Consider the following 17,961-nt stretch of genomic DNA (forward strand, 5'->3'; position numbering starts at 1 on the left):
CCCTCAGCGAGCAGACAGGACCTCGGTTTAACGTCTTATTCGAAAGACGGCACCTCCGACAGTGCAGCACTCCTTCAGCACTCAACTGTGCTCAAGTTCCTGGAGTGGGATTTGAACCCACAACCTTCTGACTCAGAGACAAGTGTGCTACCCACTGAGCCACGGCTGACACAGTGGGTGGATTGTAAAGGCATAAGACACCTTTATCTTATCTATTATGGATGAATTGGAGTTTAAGGTCGAGCTGCGTAGAGTGTTGGAGTGATGGAGCGTGTTACAGTGCCGGGGCAGGGGGAGGGGGGGATTAGAGGGAGAGGATAGATTGGGGGGGGGGGGGGAGAGCTGGATGGGGGGGGGGGGGGAAAGAGTTGGATTGGGGGAGGGGTTTGGTTTGGGGGGGGAGGTGAACTGGGGGGGAGGTGTGTGTATTGGGGGGGGGGGGAAGAGGTGGACTGGGGGAGGGGGTGGAGGTGTGTGGATTGGGGGGGGGAGGTGGACTGGGGCGGGCAGGTGTGTGGATTGGGGGGGGGGAGGGGTGTGGATTGCGGGGGGGGAGGGGTGTGGATTGTCGGGGGGGGGGAAGAGGTAGACTGGGGGGGTGGAGGTGTGTGGATTGGGGGGGGGGAAGAGGTGTGGATTGTGGGGGTGGGGGGGAAGAGGTGGACTGGGGGGGGGGGTGTGTGGATTGGGGAGGGTGTGTGGATGGGGGGAGGGTTGTGGATTGGGGGGGGGGTGGTGGATTGGGGGGGGAAGAGGTGGACTGAGGGGGAGGTGTGTGGATTGGGGGAGGGTGTGTGGATGGGGGGGGGGGAGGTGTGTGGATTGGCGGGGGAGGGGTGTGGACTGTGTGGGGGGGGGAGAGAGGTGGACTGGGGGGGAGGTGTGTGGATTGGGGGTGTGGATGGGGGGGGAGGGGTGTGGATTAGGGGGTTGGTGTGGATTGGGGGGGGTGGATTGGGGGGGTGGTGGACTGGGGGGGGGGGTGTGGATTGGGGGGTGGTGGATTGGGGGCGGGGAAGAGGTGGACTTGGGGGGGGGGGTGTTGATTGGGTGGAGGGATGTGGATTGGGGGGGAAGAGGTGGACTGGGGGGGTGTGGATGGGGGGGAGGGGTGTGGATTGGGGGGGGGGGAAGAGGTGGACTGGGGGGGGTGTGGATTGGGGGGGAGGGGTGTGGATTGGGGGGTGGTGGATTGGGGGGGGGGAAGAGGTGGACTGGGGGGGTATGGATTGGGGGGGAGGGGTGTGGATTGGGGATGGTGTGTGGATGGGGGGGGAGGGTGGTGATGTCGTGGAGCAGGTGGATAATATTGTGGAGATGGAAGCGAGAGATGTGGGCGAGGCAGGAGATGTGGGGGTTAAATCCCAGCTCTGGGTGGAGCAGGACACGGAAGCAGTGTATCGCTGGGTCCAGGGAGGTGATCTATTCAGCAGCTGAGGTAACAGATTTCGAGGCCTATCGCTGCAGCTCTCGGGATGACAAGGGACTAATTGGCCCACTGCAGCTCTCCCCTCGTGGCAACCAATAATCCCAATGTTTGTGACAATTACCGTGTTTCGTAGATTATTACAAACATTCACCTCTTTCAGGAAAGAACATCTTCCTGCTATTTATTCTAAAGCGTCCTCTGGTTCAACCTGGGTGGACTTTGAAGTCACACACCTACTTTATCTTATCTATTTCTTTTACTATTTAATGGGCTTCAGTGAGGTCCCATTTAACACCCTTCACTCTGAACTTTGGAGCTTAAGTTTCTCTAATCCTAGCTCATCCCCTTTACTCCGTGCTCGTTGTGGCCTTTCTACTCCAAGCTTCAAATGTCGATCCCAGTAACATTGAAAAGATCCCCAACAAGGAAGCATTTTGATCCATGACGAGTTGCCTCAGAAATGGACCCATTGGAGATGTGATAATAATGTGTCTTCAAGAAAGAGGCAGTCTGGACTTTCTCAACCTAAAATATCTCTTGCATAAAGCTTCTGAAGTTCTAAGTGTCTTGGCAAAGTGAAGAAAATTTCGAGTTCTTGGAAGATTTTTTTAGTTTTGAGCATTTAGTGGACAATTTGCATCTTGCCTATTTTGCCCAGGTTTTGTTTTCTGTGGAGCTGCTGAAGTGGCTGTATGATCGAGGTAAACGTTCCATAAGTTGGTCTGAAATGGTAACCATTTCCAGAAAACAGGTTTGGTAATATACGCTGCGATATGTGTGTGCACTAGGTCTGTGCAGCAGAGCAGGTCTCTAGTTAGTCCTGGTTAACCCTTGCCACTGGACCAAGACCTCGCTCTGTCAAGCCCGTGTGGTGGCTGGTGTGCAACAGTCACCCCACATTAAAAAATCCACGCACAGGCATCTTCCACCCTTCAGGATGTAGTTCGGGATCTGGAATATTTGGTCCTTCATTGAAACACGTGAAATTTTTGACGTGGAAGCAAGTCACCCTCGACTCGGGGGACTCCCTGTGATGATTGATGACTCCAAGTGTGTCCTTTTATGATGTGGCACCCGAGGGTTAACCCACATGAGGTCTGATCCCGTGCATTGCAAAACCATTACCTTTAAAAAGAAGTCCCACCCCACGTTTGCGAATACCTTGTCCTCGGGTTGTCGAGCTGCCAGTCTCAGTTGAGGATTGCTGTGCGTGTCCGGGGTCCTGGCCATCTTTCTCCGCATTGCCTTGGGGGAGAGCTGCCTGCGGCTTCCTCGCACTTTCGCTTGCTGCCATTAGAGGGCGCCCCTTGCCCACCTCGAACAGACCAGGAACTCTCCCCGCCGCCCCACGCGTTCCCGACTTTCTGCGGTGGTCCCGCTGAAGTTGCGGCAGGCGGCTGGGAAAGCCGCTGCTGGCCTTCACTCCCCGGGCTGATCGCCACGCTCAGTCCCGGACACGCCTCTACAACTATTTTGTAGAAATAATCGAGTGACCCCTGATTCAAAGGGGACACACACACACTCCAAAAGCTTTTCAAGTGCCCCCTTGTTTTTTTTTGTTCTGTATTTTCTTTTTGAAGGCACTAAGAACACAAATTATACAAGTGCCCCCTGGCTAAAAGAGGGGCACTAAAACCGGCAACTTAAACAAATTAAACTTTAGACATTTAAAATCAAATTTAAATTTGGTTGCCGGGGGTGATAGATGCACTCCAGTCCCTCCGGCGCCCACCTCTCGCGGAAGGCCACGAGCGTACCGGTGGACACCGCGTGCTCCATCTCCAGGGACACCCTGGCCCGGATGTAACCGCGGAAGAGAGGCAGGCAGTCGGGCTGAACGACTCTACAATCAGAACGAGGCTGTGTCACCCTGAGTCGGCGAGAGTGGAGAAGAACTGTGTACAGATGTGGTCGCCAAGACTCAAGACTTGCATTGCTGTCCCGCCTTTCACTATCTCAGGCTGTCACAAAGCCCCTTACACCCATTGAAATGCAGTCGCTGTTGTAATGTGGGACACGCGGTGGTTAATTTGTGCACAGCAAGCTCCCACAAACAGCAACATGATAATAACTGGGTAATCTGTTTTAGTGATGTTGATTGAGAGATAAATATTATCTAGGACACCGGGGAGAACTCCCCTGCTCTTCATAAATAGCCTCGGTTTAGCGTCTCTTTCGAAAGACGGCACCTCCGGCAGTGCGGCGCTCCCTCAGCGCTGCCCTGGGAGTGTCAGCCTGGATCTTGTCTCTGGAGTGGGACTTGAACCCACAACCCTCTGGCTCAGGGGTGAGAGTCCTGCCCACTGAGCCACGGCTGACACCCAGTGGGAGAGCTTCGGTGTAGGGGACAGGGACCGGCTGTGAGGGGCCGCACGGCCCGCAGACCCTCGGGTGGAGGGCGCCGGTTGGTGTGAGTTACACCAGCGAGGTCGGTGGGTCGGTGGCCGAGGGAGTCAAACACCTTCTCACAGGGAGGCAAACATCAGTCCGTACAAGAACACAACTGAATATTTACCGTCCATTTGCAGAATCATTTTATTTGTTGCAAATCCATCAGGCAACGTGGCGACGAAAAATAAATCGTCAAATTGAAACAATCAATTCAATGGCCTGATATTTGGGACCAACCCAATGTTGGCCATTTCCGGGGCAGAGGAGGCTTCAGGGGTTGTTATATCGGCATGGTTACTGGGTACTGGGGGCGGGGTTCTCCGCTTCACCGGGTGGGTCAGTCACATGGTACCATGATCACCATGGAGACGGGAACCCCAGATTCACCATGACATAAATCCGGGGGGGGGGGGGGAAGAGACAGAGAGACAGGGATGGGGGGCGGGGAGGGGAGGAAATGGAGAGTCAGAGAGAAAAGGGGGGGTGGTTGGGAAAGAGAGAGACGGAGGGGGGGGGAGGGGAGAGTCAGAGAGAGAGCCTGGGGGGCGAGGGGGGTTGGGGGGAGTCTGGCAGATGTGTATAAGGGTTGGGAAGAGACCATGGCACCCTTTATTACAGTGGGGCCACTGGCAGTAGCTGTGGCAAGTCAGGTGGGGTACAGAGAACAGAGAATAGCGACGGCTGCCTATGCTGCCATGTTTCCCCGTGTACTCGCCCCGCCCCCCAGGGCCCGCACTGGATGTATCGGACCCTCCCGCCCCCAGCCCCCTCGGTGAAGGTCTGAGCCCAGGACTGCTCCCAACCCCCGGGTCGGGAAGGCCTCTGGCCTGGCCCATGTTCGGCGATCTGCCCGCTGTGTAAATGGGGCAGTTATAGAGCGTCGGGGGGCTTCTCACCTGGGGGCAGTCCCACACTGGGAGAGGGGAGCTTTAAACCCCAGACCCATTCACTCCGTGGATCGTGTCTGGAGTGCATCGACTGTTACTGTGTGGGCAAAGCACTGGTGTGAGGGAGAGAGAGAGAGAGAGAGAGAGAGAGAGAGGAGGGAAAGGAGAGACAGCGAAAGGATAGAGCGAGCAATAAGATAGAGAGCAAAAGGATAGAAAGTGAGAGATAGAGAGCGAGAGAGAAAAGAAAAAAAGGAGAGGGGGGGATTTTAAACCACACCATCTCCTTTTACTTACACCCCTCTGATGGACCCTCCCCTCCCCGAGTTGGGTTATGGGGCGTGGGGGCCAAGTGACCTTCAGTAACTCTCGCAATGTGGCTTCATTCAATGGGTGAGCCATGTCAGCAGGCCATTCAACCGCACGTGCCGTTTCCAGCCGGGGGTGGGGGGTGGGGTGAGGATGGGGACAGTCACTGCACAGGGACCGGGAGTAGGGACGCCCTGGCTGACTGTCCCGCTCCCTGACTCCAGGGCACAGAGGAGATTTGAGATCCCCATACTGCCAACCCACCAGATATCAGAGGGCTCAGCACCAGACCCGGGGGGTGGGGGGAACCCCAGGGTCTCCCACGTCCTGTATGGGCCCCGAGACTCAGTGAAACATGGTGGGTGGGGAGGGAGAGGGGTGGGGTGGGGAGGGGAGGGAGATGGGTGGGTGGGGTGGGGAGGGAGAGGGGTGGGTGGGGTGGGGTAGGGAGAGGGGTGGGGAGGGAGAGGGGTGGGGTGGGGAGGGGTGGGGAGGGGAGGGGTGGGGAGGGGTGGGGAGGGAGAGGGGTGGGGAGGGAGAGGGGTGGGAGAGGGGTGGGAGAGGGGTGGGAGAGGGGTGGGAGAGGGGTGGGAGAGGGGTGGGAGAGGGGTGGGAGAGGGGTGGGAGAGGGGTGGGAGAGGGGTGGGGTGGGGTGGGGTGGGGTGGGGAGAGTGGTGGGGTGGGGACGGAGAGGGGAGGGGTTGGGTGGGGTAGGGAGAGGGGTGGGGTGGGGAGGGAGAGCGGTGGGGTGGGGAGGGAGAGGGGTGGGGTGGGGTAGGGAGAGGGGTAGGGTGGGGTAGGGAGAGGGGTGGGGTGGGGTAGGGAGAGGGGTGGGGAGGGAGAGGGAGAGGGGTGGGGTGGGGAGGGAGAGGGGTGGGGTGGGTAGGGAGGAGGAAGCCACTTAAATCTCAATCCACAAATCTTAAAATGGCAGTTTACCAGCACACATTTCTGAACTAGTTCCATGTATTCTCCCAGGAACGCAGCAGGCCACAGATCACGGAGAAGCAGTCCTTCCAGCAAAGTTTCCCGGCGTTACTGAAGAAATCGAATGCTCATCTTGTGCTCCAAATTAACATTCTCGAGTGACTGCAAAGGGTGAGACAGAGGGAGAAGCAGACAGATGTTAGACAGTTCATGTCATGTTCCCCCCCTCCCCCACTCCCCCTGCGCTGAAGGTGCTGGGTGTACGATTCCCTGGGAGCGGGCTGTTGTTGGTGTAAGTATAGGACCACCCGGTTATAAAGACTTAAAATACTTGCATTTCTACAGTGCTTTGCACAACATCAGGACGTGAAGTACAACCAATGAAGCACTTTTGGAGTGCAGTCACTGTTGTAATGTAGGAAACGAGGCAGCCAATTTGCGCACAGCAAGCTCCCACAAACAGCGATGTGATAATGACCCGGAGTGGGACTTGGACCCGCAACCTTCTGCAGTGAATTGGCCAACTCTGGCCAAGTTCAGTGCCTGATCAAAATGTTTTCCCCAATACTTGGTTCACACGGTCGATTGGGATCAGTTCTTTTTGGAAGGTGGAGGGGGGGACGCGCAGGGCGAAGTACCTTTCTGAACTCCTCGAAAGAGATGGCACCGTCCCCATCGAGGTCAGCCTCCTGAATGGTTCGGTCGGTGATGCTGTCCAGTTGGTCATCTGTAACCTGCGCCTCCAACATCATTCGAAGTACCTAAAGAAAAAGAGAGAATCGCGTTCTAGATTGGTCTAGAAATGGTCACCGACATTAATGGATGAAAGAGGTACATACAGTAGGGCAGTGTGCACCATCTACAAGATGCACTGCAGCAACTCGCCAAGGCTTCTTCGGCAGCACCTCCCAAACCCGCCACCTCTACCACCCAGAAGGACAAGGGCAGCAGGTGCATGGGAACACCATCACCTCCACGTTCCCCTCCCAGTCACACACCATCCTGACTTGGGAATATATCACCGTTGCTTCATCGTCGCTGGGTCACAATCCAGGAACTCCCTCCCTAACAGCACTGTGGGAGCACCTTCACCACACGGACTTCATCCGGTTCAAGAAGAACATAAGAAATAGGAGCAGGAGTCGGCCATACGGCCCCTCGAGCCTGCTCCGCCATTCAATACGATCATGGCTGATCTGATCATGGACTCAGCTCCACTTCCCCGCTCGCTCCCCATAACCTGGCTCACCACCACCATCTCAAGAGGCAATTAGGGATGGGCAATAAATGCTGGCCTTGCCAGCGACGCCCACATCCCAGGAACACATTTTTTAAAGTAACTGGACTAGCAATACTAGGGGTCACAAGTAAATCCCACCCTCAAACTAAATTCAATCAATCTGATAACCCCCAGCAGTGAAAGCTGCTGGATTTTGTAAAGACCAAACTGGTTCACTAACGTCCTTCAGGGAAGGGGACCCAACACTACTATTTGCGAAAGTTCGCATGCAAGATTCCCAAAGCAAGCACTCTACTCGGAACTCCTACACGGCAAGCGAGCCCCAGGTGGGCAGAGGAAACATTACAAGGACACCCTCAAAGCCTCCTTGATCAAGTGCAACATCCCCACCGACACCTGGGAGTCCCTGGCCAAAGACCGCCCTAAGTGAAGGAAGTGCATCGGGGAGGGGACTGAGCACCTCGAGTCTCGTCGCCGAGAGCATGCAGAAACCAAGCGCAGGCAGCGGAAGGAGCGTGCGGCAAACCTGTCCCACCCACCCCTTCCCTCAACCACTGTCTGTCCCACCTGTGACAGAGACTGTAATTCCCGTATTGGACTGTTCAGTCACCTGAGAACTCACTTTTCGAATGAAAGCAAGTCTTCCTCAATTTCGAGGGACTGCCTATGATGATGATAATGATGATATTCAATGGGTTAGTTCCGCTAATACTTCAAAGGAATGCCATACAAATGTGTTGAGGTGTTTGCCCACACATCATCTTCGCAATCCAGGCTCTTTTTTGCTACATTTATTTTGTAATGGGTGGGGCCAGGAATTTCCTCGAAGCTCCCCTCACTCCGACGCTGAAACTTTGCCGGAAGTGCGATAGAAACCCTGATTAGGCAGGTCCACAGGTTTACACGGCACCTCCGGTGAAGGAACAGGAGCGGTTCGGAGGAAATTCCCGGCCGAGGTCTCCTTGGAACCGGAATCTGCACCTTTGAACGCGCCATTCATGGGATAATCCGCCACGGACTACAATCACACTGGTGTAGAAATGCACGAGGAAGTACGTGGGCCCTGTCCATCCAGAGAGGTGGTGAATACCCGAAAGTCGGAAGAATATCTCGGCTAAAACTGATACTTATAAATTCAATGCAACAACGTTTAAAGCGAGGCAGAAAGCCACAAGAGACTAGTACAGTGCTGGACTAACACAATACATCAATTGTTTCAAAACAAGAAACCAGACAGTCTGATCCCTTGTGGTTCGAATCTCGGAAGAATGCGACGTGGGAGGTTGGTTTCACACTGTGTCAGCCGTGGCTCAGTGGGCAGCACCCTCACCTCCGAGGCAGAAGGTTGTGGGTTCAAGTCTCGCCTCAGAGACCTGAACGCAAAGAATCGAAGATGACGCTCCAGTGCAGTGCTGAGGGAGGTTCTCTCTGGTGTCCTGGCCAATATTTATTCCTCCATCAGCAGAACAAAAAAAAACACAGATTAGCTGAGATTCAGTAACCCACAGGCCTGGACGGTTACTCTGAAGACGTGAGTTTGAATACCACCATGGCAGTTTATGAATTGAATTCAATTAATTAAATAAATCTGGAAGAAGCAGCTAATGTCAGTAATGGCTATCAGTGTTATGTCTGTAGTGAACTTGTGAATGACTCCACGAGGCAATGTGTTGTACTCAAACTGTGGTGACCTTGGTCCTTTATTCGTAACTCCAGAGTGAGGCACAAGTCTGGTGGTTCCCCTTTTATACAGCCCCTGCCACCAGGGCAGGAAACCCCAGCTGCACCCTCTAGTGGTGCCAGCATAGTATATATACAGTAAGCCTTATTGACAGTACATCAGGTAAACAAGTCTCCATCTTATGCAACTATACAGTGACTACAGAGAGTATATCTATAGTCTGCATATATAACAATCAGACTGTGCTAAAAACCCATCTGGTTCACCAATGTCCTTTAGCGAAGGAAATCTGCCGCCCTTACCCGGTCTGGCCTATATGTGACTCCAGACCCACAGCAATGTGGTTGGCTCTTAACTGCCCCCTGAAATAGCCCAGTAATGACCAAGGCACCTTCTCCAGGCAATTTGGGATGGGCAATAAATGCTGGCCTTGCCAGCGACGCCCACATTCAGTGAATAAATTAAAATAATAGAGGTGATCAAAATTGAGGGTTTTTGATAGAGTGAATAAGGAGAAACGGTTTCCAACGGCAGGAGAGTCGGTAACCAGAGGACACAGATTTAAGGTGATTGGCAAAAGAACCAGAAGGGAGAGAGGAGGAGAATTTTGTTTTTTTAATGCAGGGCTGCCAGAAAGGGCGGTGGAAGCAGATTCAACAGTAACTTTCAAAAGGGAATTGGATAAATATGTGCAAAGGAGAAATATACCGGGCGGAGTGGGACTAATGGGACAGCTCTTTCAAAGAGCTGGCGCAGGCACGATGGGCCGAATGGCCTTCTGCGGTGCTGCAACGTTCAATGTTCTCAGATAACTGGGCTCATTACCAACTTAAAACTTGGCCAAGAGAAATCAGCCTCCATTTCAATTCTGGTGGTTTTAAAATTATAACATAAGCAAACGGTTCAACACAAAACAGAAAGTTTGCTTCAGTTACAAGGCAAGGGAATATGCATTAAACGGTAGGACACTGAAGTGTAGCGGAACAAAGGGACCTTGGAGTGCAGGTCCACAGATCCCTGAAGGTAGCAGGCCAGGTAGATAAAGTGGTTAAGAAGGCATACGGGATACCTGCCTTTATTAGCCAAGGCATAGAATACGAGAGCAAGGAGGTTATGCTTGAACACTAAAACACTAGTTAGCCCACAGCTAGAGTACTGCGTGCAGTTCTGGTCACCTCAGTACAGGAAAGATGTGATTGCACTAAAGAGGGTACAAAGGAGATTTACGAGGATGTTGCCTGGACTGGTGAATTTTAACTATGAGGAAAGATTGGATAGGCTGGGATTATTTTCTTTGGAACAGAGGAGGCTGAGGGGAGACATTATTGAGGTGTGTAAAATTATGAGGGGCCCAGACAGAGTGGATAGGAAGGTCTTACTTCCCTTAGCAGAGGGGTCAACAACCAGGGGGCATAGATTTAAAGTAAGTGGGAGAAGATTTAGAGGAGTGTTGAGGAGAACTTCCCCCCCCCCCCCCCCAGAGGGTGGTGGGAGTCTGGAACTCACTGCCTGAAAGGGTGGTAGAGGCAGAAACCCTCAGCACATTTAAAAAGTACTTAGATGTGCACTTGAAGTGCCGTAACCTACAGGGCTACGGACCTAGAGCTGGAAAGTGGGATTACACTGGGTAGCTCTTTGTCGGCCGGCGCGAACACGATGGGCCGAATGGCCTCTTTCCGTGCTGTAAATTTCCTCGATTCTATGACTCATTCCACATATAATAAAAAGGACCCAGAAACAGAACCTTGGTGGGACATGGAACGTTTCACCTGATGGACAGCTCCTCTCTGGCACAGTAGCACTCCCTCGGTACTGCACCGAGGGGGCAGTCCTTGAACAGGAGCTCAACTCCTGAACCCACCACCTTTAGACCCAGAGACAAGAGACCTAGCAAGCCAAGAACTCAATGCAAGATATTGGGATCTGGACTGGGAGAGTTGGTAAAGAAAGCCCCTGGTTAGACAGCTTGCTCCGAAAATACTGTTGCCAAATTTCACCACCGTCTTACCTGGAAAAGCTCGTCTCTCGAGATCTTCCCGTCTCTGTCCTGGTCGTACAGTTGAAAAGCGACTGAAGTAAGAAGGGGGACAAAAAGGTGGTGGGTTAGTACTGATCGTTCAGAGAGCAGTCGTGTCAATCACAGCCATCGGCACCAGCCCTGCTCAACAGTCGCTGAGTAACCTGGGACACTGGGGGTAGCAATGACCTCGGCAAGGCCAGCTTTTCCGGAACGGGAAATTTCACTCGCTTGTTTTCCTGCTGCTCGTCTCCCCGTCCCCCTCCCTCCCACCGCCGCGACCCTTTGCTGCTGGCCCAGCCACTTCCCCCTGCCCCCCACCAGGCAGCAATGCTAGGATTTCTTGCAAATAATTTAGCTGGGGGAGAAAAGTGATCCCGTGTCCATCAACCCAGCAACCTTAGCCGATAGGGTAGGTGTTGCATCGAGACACCACCCTCACACCAGGACCCTGTGACCCCAGGTCAGGACCCAGTAACCCCACCCCCAAGTGTCAGGACCCCGTGACCCCAGACTAGGTCTCCGTGAGCCCACCCCCAAGTGTCAGCACCCTGTGACCCCAGATCTGGACCCCGTAACCCCACCCCCAAGTGTCAGGACCCCGTGACTCCAGACCATCACTCCGTAACCCCACCCCCAAGTGTTAGGATCCTGTGACCCCAGGCCAGGACCCCGTGATCCCAATACAGCTCAAGCCAGAACACAAAAGCGTTTTCAATGTTCTTGTACACCATGAGGTCAGAGGGGCAGATTTATCTGGGTTCGTGCTCCCAACACGTCCGGGGAGCACAAATTGGAGAAATACTGTGGCACCAGCTCATGGGCAGCAGCTCACGGGCAAGGGTAAGGCAATTTCCCAGCATGCATTTGGAGCGCTAAAACAGAAAATGGTGATCCAAGCAGCATTAGTTAGTCACCTTCTGGAATAAAGCCACAAACTGCAATGTGATCATCGATTGGCCAACGGAGGGCCATCTGTCCTTACAGCAATGAATATCACAGCAGAAGGACAAAAGCACAGAGCAGATCAGAGGCTAAGTGTCTCACCTCCTGACTCCCCAAAGTCTTTCTACCATCTACAAGGCACAAGTCAGGAGTGTGATGGAACACTCTCCACTTGCCTGGATGAGTGCAGCTCCAACAACACTCAAAAAGCTCGACACCATCCAGGACAAAGCAGCCCACTTGATCAGCTCCCCATCCACCACCTTCAACATTCACTCCCTCCACCACCGGCGCACCATGGCTGCAGTGTGCACCATCTACAAGATGCACTGCAGCAACTCGCCAAGGCTTCTTCGGCAGCACCTCTCAAACCCGCCACCTCTACCACCTAGAAGGACAAGGGCAGCAGGCGCATGGGAACAGCACCACCTCCACGTTCCCCTCCGAGTCACACACCACCCTGACTTGGAAATATATCAGCCATTCCTTCATCGTCGCTGGGTCAAAATCCTGGAATTCCCTCCCTAACAGCACTGTGGGAGCACCTTCACCACACGGACCGCAGCGGTTCAAGGCGGCAGCTCACCACCACCTTCTCAAGGGGCAATTAGGGATGGACAATAAATGCCGGCCTTGCCAGCAGTACCCACATCCTGTAAATGAATCAATAAAAAACACCAGAGCTACATTTACACTGGGTTTGTAAGCCAATGATAGAGATGGGCACCAGAGGGACTGAAGTGCATTATCACCCCCGGCAACCAAATTATTATTTGATCCATTAACGTCCAAAGTTTAATAGGTTTATTTTGTCAGTTTTAGTGCCCCCTTTAAATCAGGGGATACTTTTATTAATGTTTCTACTAAAATAGTTGTAAGCCATTGGTTAATCCCAAAGTAAAACCGCTGGCCCATCTCCCAGAGATGGGCAAATCCGGCAAGTGGGCTCTGGAGATGCTGTTGGGCACACGGGCCTCGGCCGTTGGGGAGCTGGTGACATCAGTGGGTCCTCAATCCCAACACAAGCGCACCAACGCCCGAGCCAGAGTGGGCTAGGCCGAGAGTCAAAGGTTAAGCTGGAACAATCGGCTGGAAGTCGGGGGTGAGGCCCGGGAGACCTGACGACCAGCTTGCTGTACTTACACCGCAGCTTGTTGCTTCGGCTATTGATCGGCTCCGGTGAATTGGGACCGGCCGACTTGTCCACAGTCACGGGACGGAAGCAGGCCAGGATCCGGATGAAGGAACGGAAATCCAGAGTTTGGTTACTGCGAAGAGGTGCGGGAGAGGGGGGGAAAAAAAAAAGGCCAAAAGTGAGTGAGCAAGGCAATCATAGAACGACACAGCACAGGAGGCCACTCTGCCCATCGGGCCTGTGCCAGCTCTCTGCAAAGTGCCATTCAATTGTTACACAGTATTTGCCCCACAGAAACAGCCCCGACAGACCCATGGCGATGTTTATTCCCCACACCACCCAGCCCACTCCCCCCCCCCACAGCTCTGCTAATATTCACCCTTAGTATCTATCCCAATTCCTTTTGAAAGTTATTATTGAATCTGCTTCCACCGTCCCTCAGGCAACGCATTCCAGATCACAACTCGCTGCGTATAAAAAAAAAATATCCTCATTCCCCCCCCTCCAATTACATTAAATGGGTTTCCCCTGGTTATTGACCCTCCCACCACTCGAAACAGCTTTGCCTTAGTTACGATAGAGAGGGGGGAGGGGCAGAGCGAGAGAGAGAGCGGGAGAGAGAGGGGAGGGAGAGGGGAGGGAGAGAGAGACACACACACACACACACACACAGAGGGAAGGATAGAGATTGAGATAGAACGATATAGAGAGACAGAGGTAAGGACAGAGAGACAGAGAGAGAGAGAGAGAGAGAGAGAGGGAGAGAGAGGGGAGGGAGAGAGAGAGACACACACACACACACAGGGAAGGATAGAGATTGAGATAGAGCGATAGAGAGACAGAGGTAAGGACAGAGAGACAGAGCGAGAGAGAGAGGGAGAGAGGGAGGGATAGAAAATCTGTGTCCTCTGGTTACAACCCTCCTACCACTGGAAACAGTTGCTCCCTAGTTACTATAGAAAGTCAGAGAAAGACAAGTATTTCTATCACACCTTACACGACCACCAGACATCTGAAAGTGCTTTACAGCCAATAAAGCACTCTTGCCAGTGTAACACAATTCTAATGTAGGAAACCCCTCTATTAAATCTCCTCTTAACTGTCTCTGCTCCAATACCAGTATCTCTATCTTGACACGTAACTGAAGTCCCTCATCCCTGAACACAGAAGCAATGAGACCATCTCGAAGGGCTTGACACTCTCCCTACAGTGCGGTGCCCAGAATTGGCCACAGTACTCCCACTGGGGCCTACAGTGATGATAAAGGTTCAGAATAACTTCCTTGTATTAGTACTCGAGGCCTGTGTTCATCAGGCCAAGGACCGATTACCATCACACGCACACAGGAGAGAGATAGATAGATACATCTACCCCTCCCTCACTCCCCCGAGGTAGCTACACAACTTACCCTTCCCTTCCCGCCCATAACCTCATTGCAAGTCACTCACCCGTCAGGAAAGAACGCGTTGATTATTCGGTCTCCCAGCGGATTAACTGCGAGCTCTCCGATACGCTGGAAATCTTCCCGGCTGGAAAAAAATAAGGATGTGTGTTTGTACAGCACCTTCTCAATTCACGGGCGACTCCGCAAAGCACGTCACCCAGGCGACATTTGTTCAAAATACAGCGAGTGCTGCTGTTAGTTACACAATCGCTGCAGCCATTCTACACACAGCAAGACTTCAGCAAATCTAGCAAGGCTCGAGGCAGGGATGTTGGCCAGGACGCTGGGTGAACTCTCTAATCTTCTTCATACACTGACTTGGCATCTATAAAGTCAGTCTAAACCAGCAGGCCACCATCTTGATTTAACGTCTCAATCATAGAACACTACCTCCGACAGTGCGGCACTCCCTCAGTACTGCCCCTCCGACAGTACGGCACTCCCTCAGTACTGCCCCTCCGACAGTGCGGCGCTCCCTCAGTACTGCCCCTCCGACTGTACACTACTCCTCAGTACTGCCCCTTCGACAGTACGCTGCTCCCTCAGTACTGCCCCTCCGACAGTGCGCCGCTCCCTCAGTACTGCCCCTCCGACAGTGTGCCGCTCCCTCAGTACTGCCCCTCCGACTGTACACTACTCCTCAGTACTGCCCCTTCGACAGTACGCTGCTCCCTCAGTACTGCCCCTCCGACAGTGTGCCGCTCCCTCAGTACTGCCCCTCCGACAGTGCGGCGCTCCCTCAGTACTGCCCCTCCGACTGTACACTACTCCCTCAGTACTGCCCCTCCGACAGTGTGCCGCTCCCTCAGTACTGCCCCTCCGACAGTGCGGCGCTCCCTCAGTACTGCCCCTCCGACTGTACACTACTCCCTCAGTACTGCCCCTCCGACAGTGTGCCGCTCCCTCAGTACTGCCCCTCCGACAGTGCGCCGCTCCCTCAGTATTGAACTGGACTGTTGGCCGAGTTTGTATGTGTTCAATTTCTGAAGACAGAGACTTCTGACAAAGAGGAGAAGGTGCAGTCAACACAGAGAAAGAATGACAGAGAGAGAGAGAGAGAGAGAGAGAGAGAGAGAGAGAGAGAGAGAGAGAGAGAGAGAGAGCGAGAGAGAGAGAGCGCGAGAGACACACACACACACAGAGACAGAGCAGCCTTTCGCAAACTCAGGGAACAGAATGGGAGTAGACACTGACTGCTTCTCCCTGATCTCTGCTGTTACTGAAGTTTATTTATATTCGCAGTTATAAGTGAATCCAGAAACATGGTTTGCAAACGATGTGGGTCCAAGTTGCCTCTCCTCCACCATGCCCGGACCCCTTGAATGACCTGCTCACTCTCGGAGGGGTGCACAGGCAATTTCCTCTCAGTACTCGAGGGCGTGGATCCCTCTGCATCTCACTGGGGGGCTGTGACTGTCAGCTGGAGTTTGATCCTTCAGGGAGAATCTCCGAGCAAGAGTTACAACAGCATGCATTTATATAGCGCCTTCAATACAGTAAAACATCCCACAGGACCGTTATCAGTCAAAATGTGGCACCGAGCCACATGTGGATATATTAGGGCAGGTGACCAGAAGCTTGGTTAAAGAGGTAGGGTATAAGAAGCATCTTAAAAGGAGGAGGAGAAAGAGGTAGAGAGGCGGAGAGGTTTAGGGAGGGAGTTCCAGAGCTTGGGGCCCAGGCAGCTGAAGGCACGGCCACCGATGGTGGAGCGATTATAATCAGGGATGCTCTAGAGGGCAGAATTAGAGGAGTGCAGACATCTCGGGGGGTTGTGGGGCTGGAGGAGATTACAGAGATAGGGAGGGGCGAGGTCATGGAGGGATTTGTAAATGAGGATGAGAATTTAAAAAAAATGATGAGTTGCTGGACTAGGTACCAATGTAGGTCAGCGAGCACAGGGATGATGGGTGAGCGGGACTCAGTGCGAGTTAGGACACGTGGCAGCGAGCACCGGGGGGTGATGGGTGAGCGGGACTCGGTGTGAGTTAGGACATGGGGCAGCGAGCACAGGGGGTGATGGGTGAGCGGGACTCAGTGTGAGTTAGGACATGGGGCAGCGAGCACAGGGGGTGATGGGTGAGCGGGACTCGGTGTGAGTTAGGACATGGGGCAGCGAGCACAGGGGGTGATGAGTGAGTGGGACTCGGTGTGAGTTAGGACACGGGGCAGCAGAGATTTGGATCAGCTCATGTTTACGGGGGTGGAAGATGGAAGGACAGCCAGCAATGTTCCCTATAAATATTTTGGGGCCCTGCTCGGTCCATTCAAAATACTGCGCATATGCGTTTTTTACATTGGAAAGCCGTCTGCGGGGTTTGCTGGAGCACTGTGTGGCTTAAAGGGAACATTGGTGGCCAGAAGAGCATTGGAGTACCACCAGGGACTATGTTGGAGCAATACTGAAAATGAAAGACCGTTATATTTAAGAATGATGCATCAAAGTAGGTCACAGTTATAAACCAGTGAGGAGTCTCTCACATGAGTGACACTTGATGTGTGGCCTTTATTCCCTGCAAGCATCGGGAGTTTGCGTTGGAATGGTCAGGACTGCAAGCTACACACAGACTGAGAGAGACTCCGAGATAGCGTGTCAGTACTGGGAACCTCCCCTCCCTCCCTCCCTCGGTCCTCCCCTCCCTCCCTCACTCGGTCCCTCCCTCCCTCCCTCGATGGGGATTATCCTCAGCCTGGTGTCACAACCACACTTACTCCGTGATTTAACTCAACCCCTTTTCAATCATCAATATAAGATTGTTATGTCTGTAATGTACTTATGAATGATTCCACGAGGCAATGTAAGAACATAAGAACATAAGAATTAGGAACAGGAGTAGGCCATCTAGTCCCTCGAGCCTGCTCCGCCATTCAACAAGCTCATGGCTGATGTGTTGTACTCAAACTGTGGTGACCTCGATCCTTTATTCCAAATTCCAAAGTGAGGCAGCCTTTTATACTGGGCACACCTATGCAGGTCTCCCATCGCAGTGCCCTCTGGTGGACAGCCCCTGCCACAGGGGCAGGAAACCCCAGTCTCCACCAGTTGCACTCTCTAGTGGTGCCATCATAGTATATACACAGTGTAAACCTTATTGATAGAACATCAGGTAACAAGTCTCCATCTTATGAAACTAGACAGTGACTACAGAGAGTACATCTATAGTCTGCCTATATAACAAAGATAGTCCCCAATAAATCCAAGAGGGAATTCAGGAGAAACCTCTTTGCCCAGAGAGTGATGAGAATATGGAACATGTGACCACAGGGAGTGGTTGAGATGGATATCATAGATGCATTTAAGGGAATGCTGGACAAGTACTTGAGGGAGAAAGAGAATAGGATATGCTGATAGGGTGAGGGGAGGTGAAGAGAAAAGACTGAAAGACTTGCATTTATAGAGCGCCATTCATGACTAAAGGACTTCACAACCAATGAAGTGTAGTCACTGTTGTAATGTGGGAAACGCGGCAGCCAATCTGCGCACAGCAAGCTCCCACAAACAACAATATGATAATGACCAGGTAGTCTGTTTCTGTTATGTTGATTGAGGGATAAA

At 53.0% G+C, this 17,961-nt stretch overlaps 1 protein-coding gene across 1 annotated transcript in view; it reads right to left on the reverse strand.

Annotated features, from left to right (window-relative positions):
- Positions 1–5,724: 5,724 nt before the first annotated feature.
- Positions 5,725–17,961, reverse strand: part of chp2 (calcineurin-like EF-hand protein 2) — a 33,071-nt gene continuing 20,834 nt past the window's right edge. Inside the window, exons 3-7 of the mRNA XM_070867626.1 lie at positions 14,410–14,490; positions 12,970–13,094; positions 10,873–10,934; positions 6,582–6,704; positions 5,725–6,105 (exon numbers count right to left, since the gene is read on the reverse strand). Of these exons, the coding sequence (XP_070723727.1) occupies positions 6,052–6,105; positions 6,582–6,704; positions 10,873–10,934; positions 12,970–13,094; positions 14,410–14,490 (445 nt within the window). The 3' untranslated portion in view covers positions 5,725–6,051. The remainder of the gene's footprint in view (positions 6,106–6,581; positions 6,705–10,872; positions 10,935–12,969; positions 13,095–14,409; positions 14,491–17,961) is intronic.

The sequence above is a fragment of the Pristiophorus japonicus genome, chromosome 26, assembly GCF_044704955.1.
Source record: "Pristiophorus japonicus isolate sPriJap1 chromosome 26, sPriJap1.hap1, whole genome shotgun sequence".
Taxonomy (NCBI): Eukaryota; Metazoa; Chordata; class Chondrichthyes; family Pristiophoridae; genus Pristiophorus; species Pristiophorus japonicus.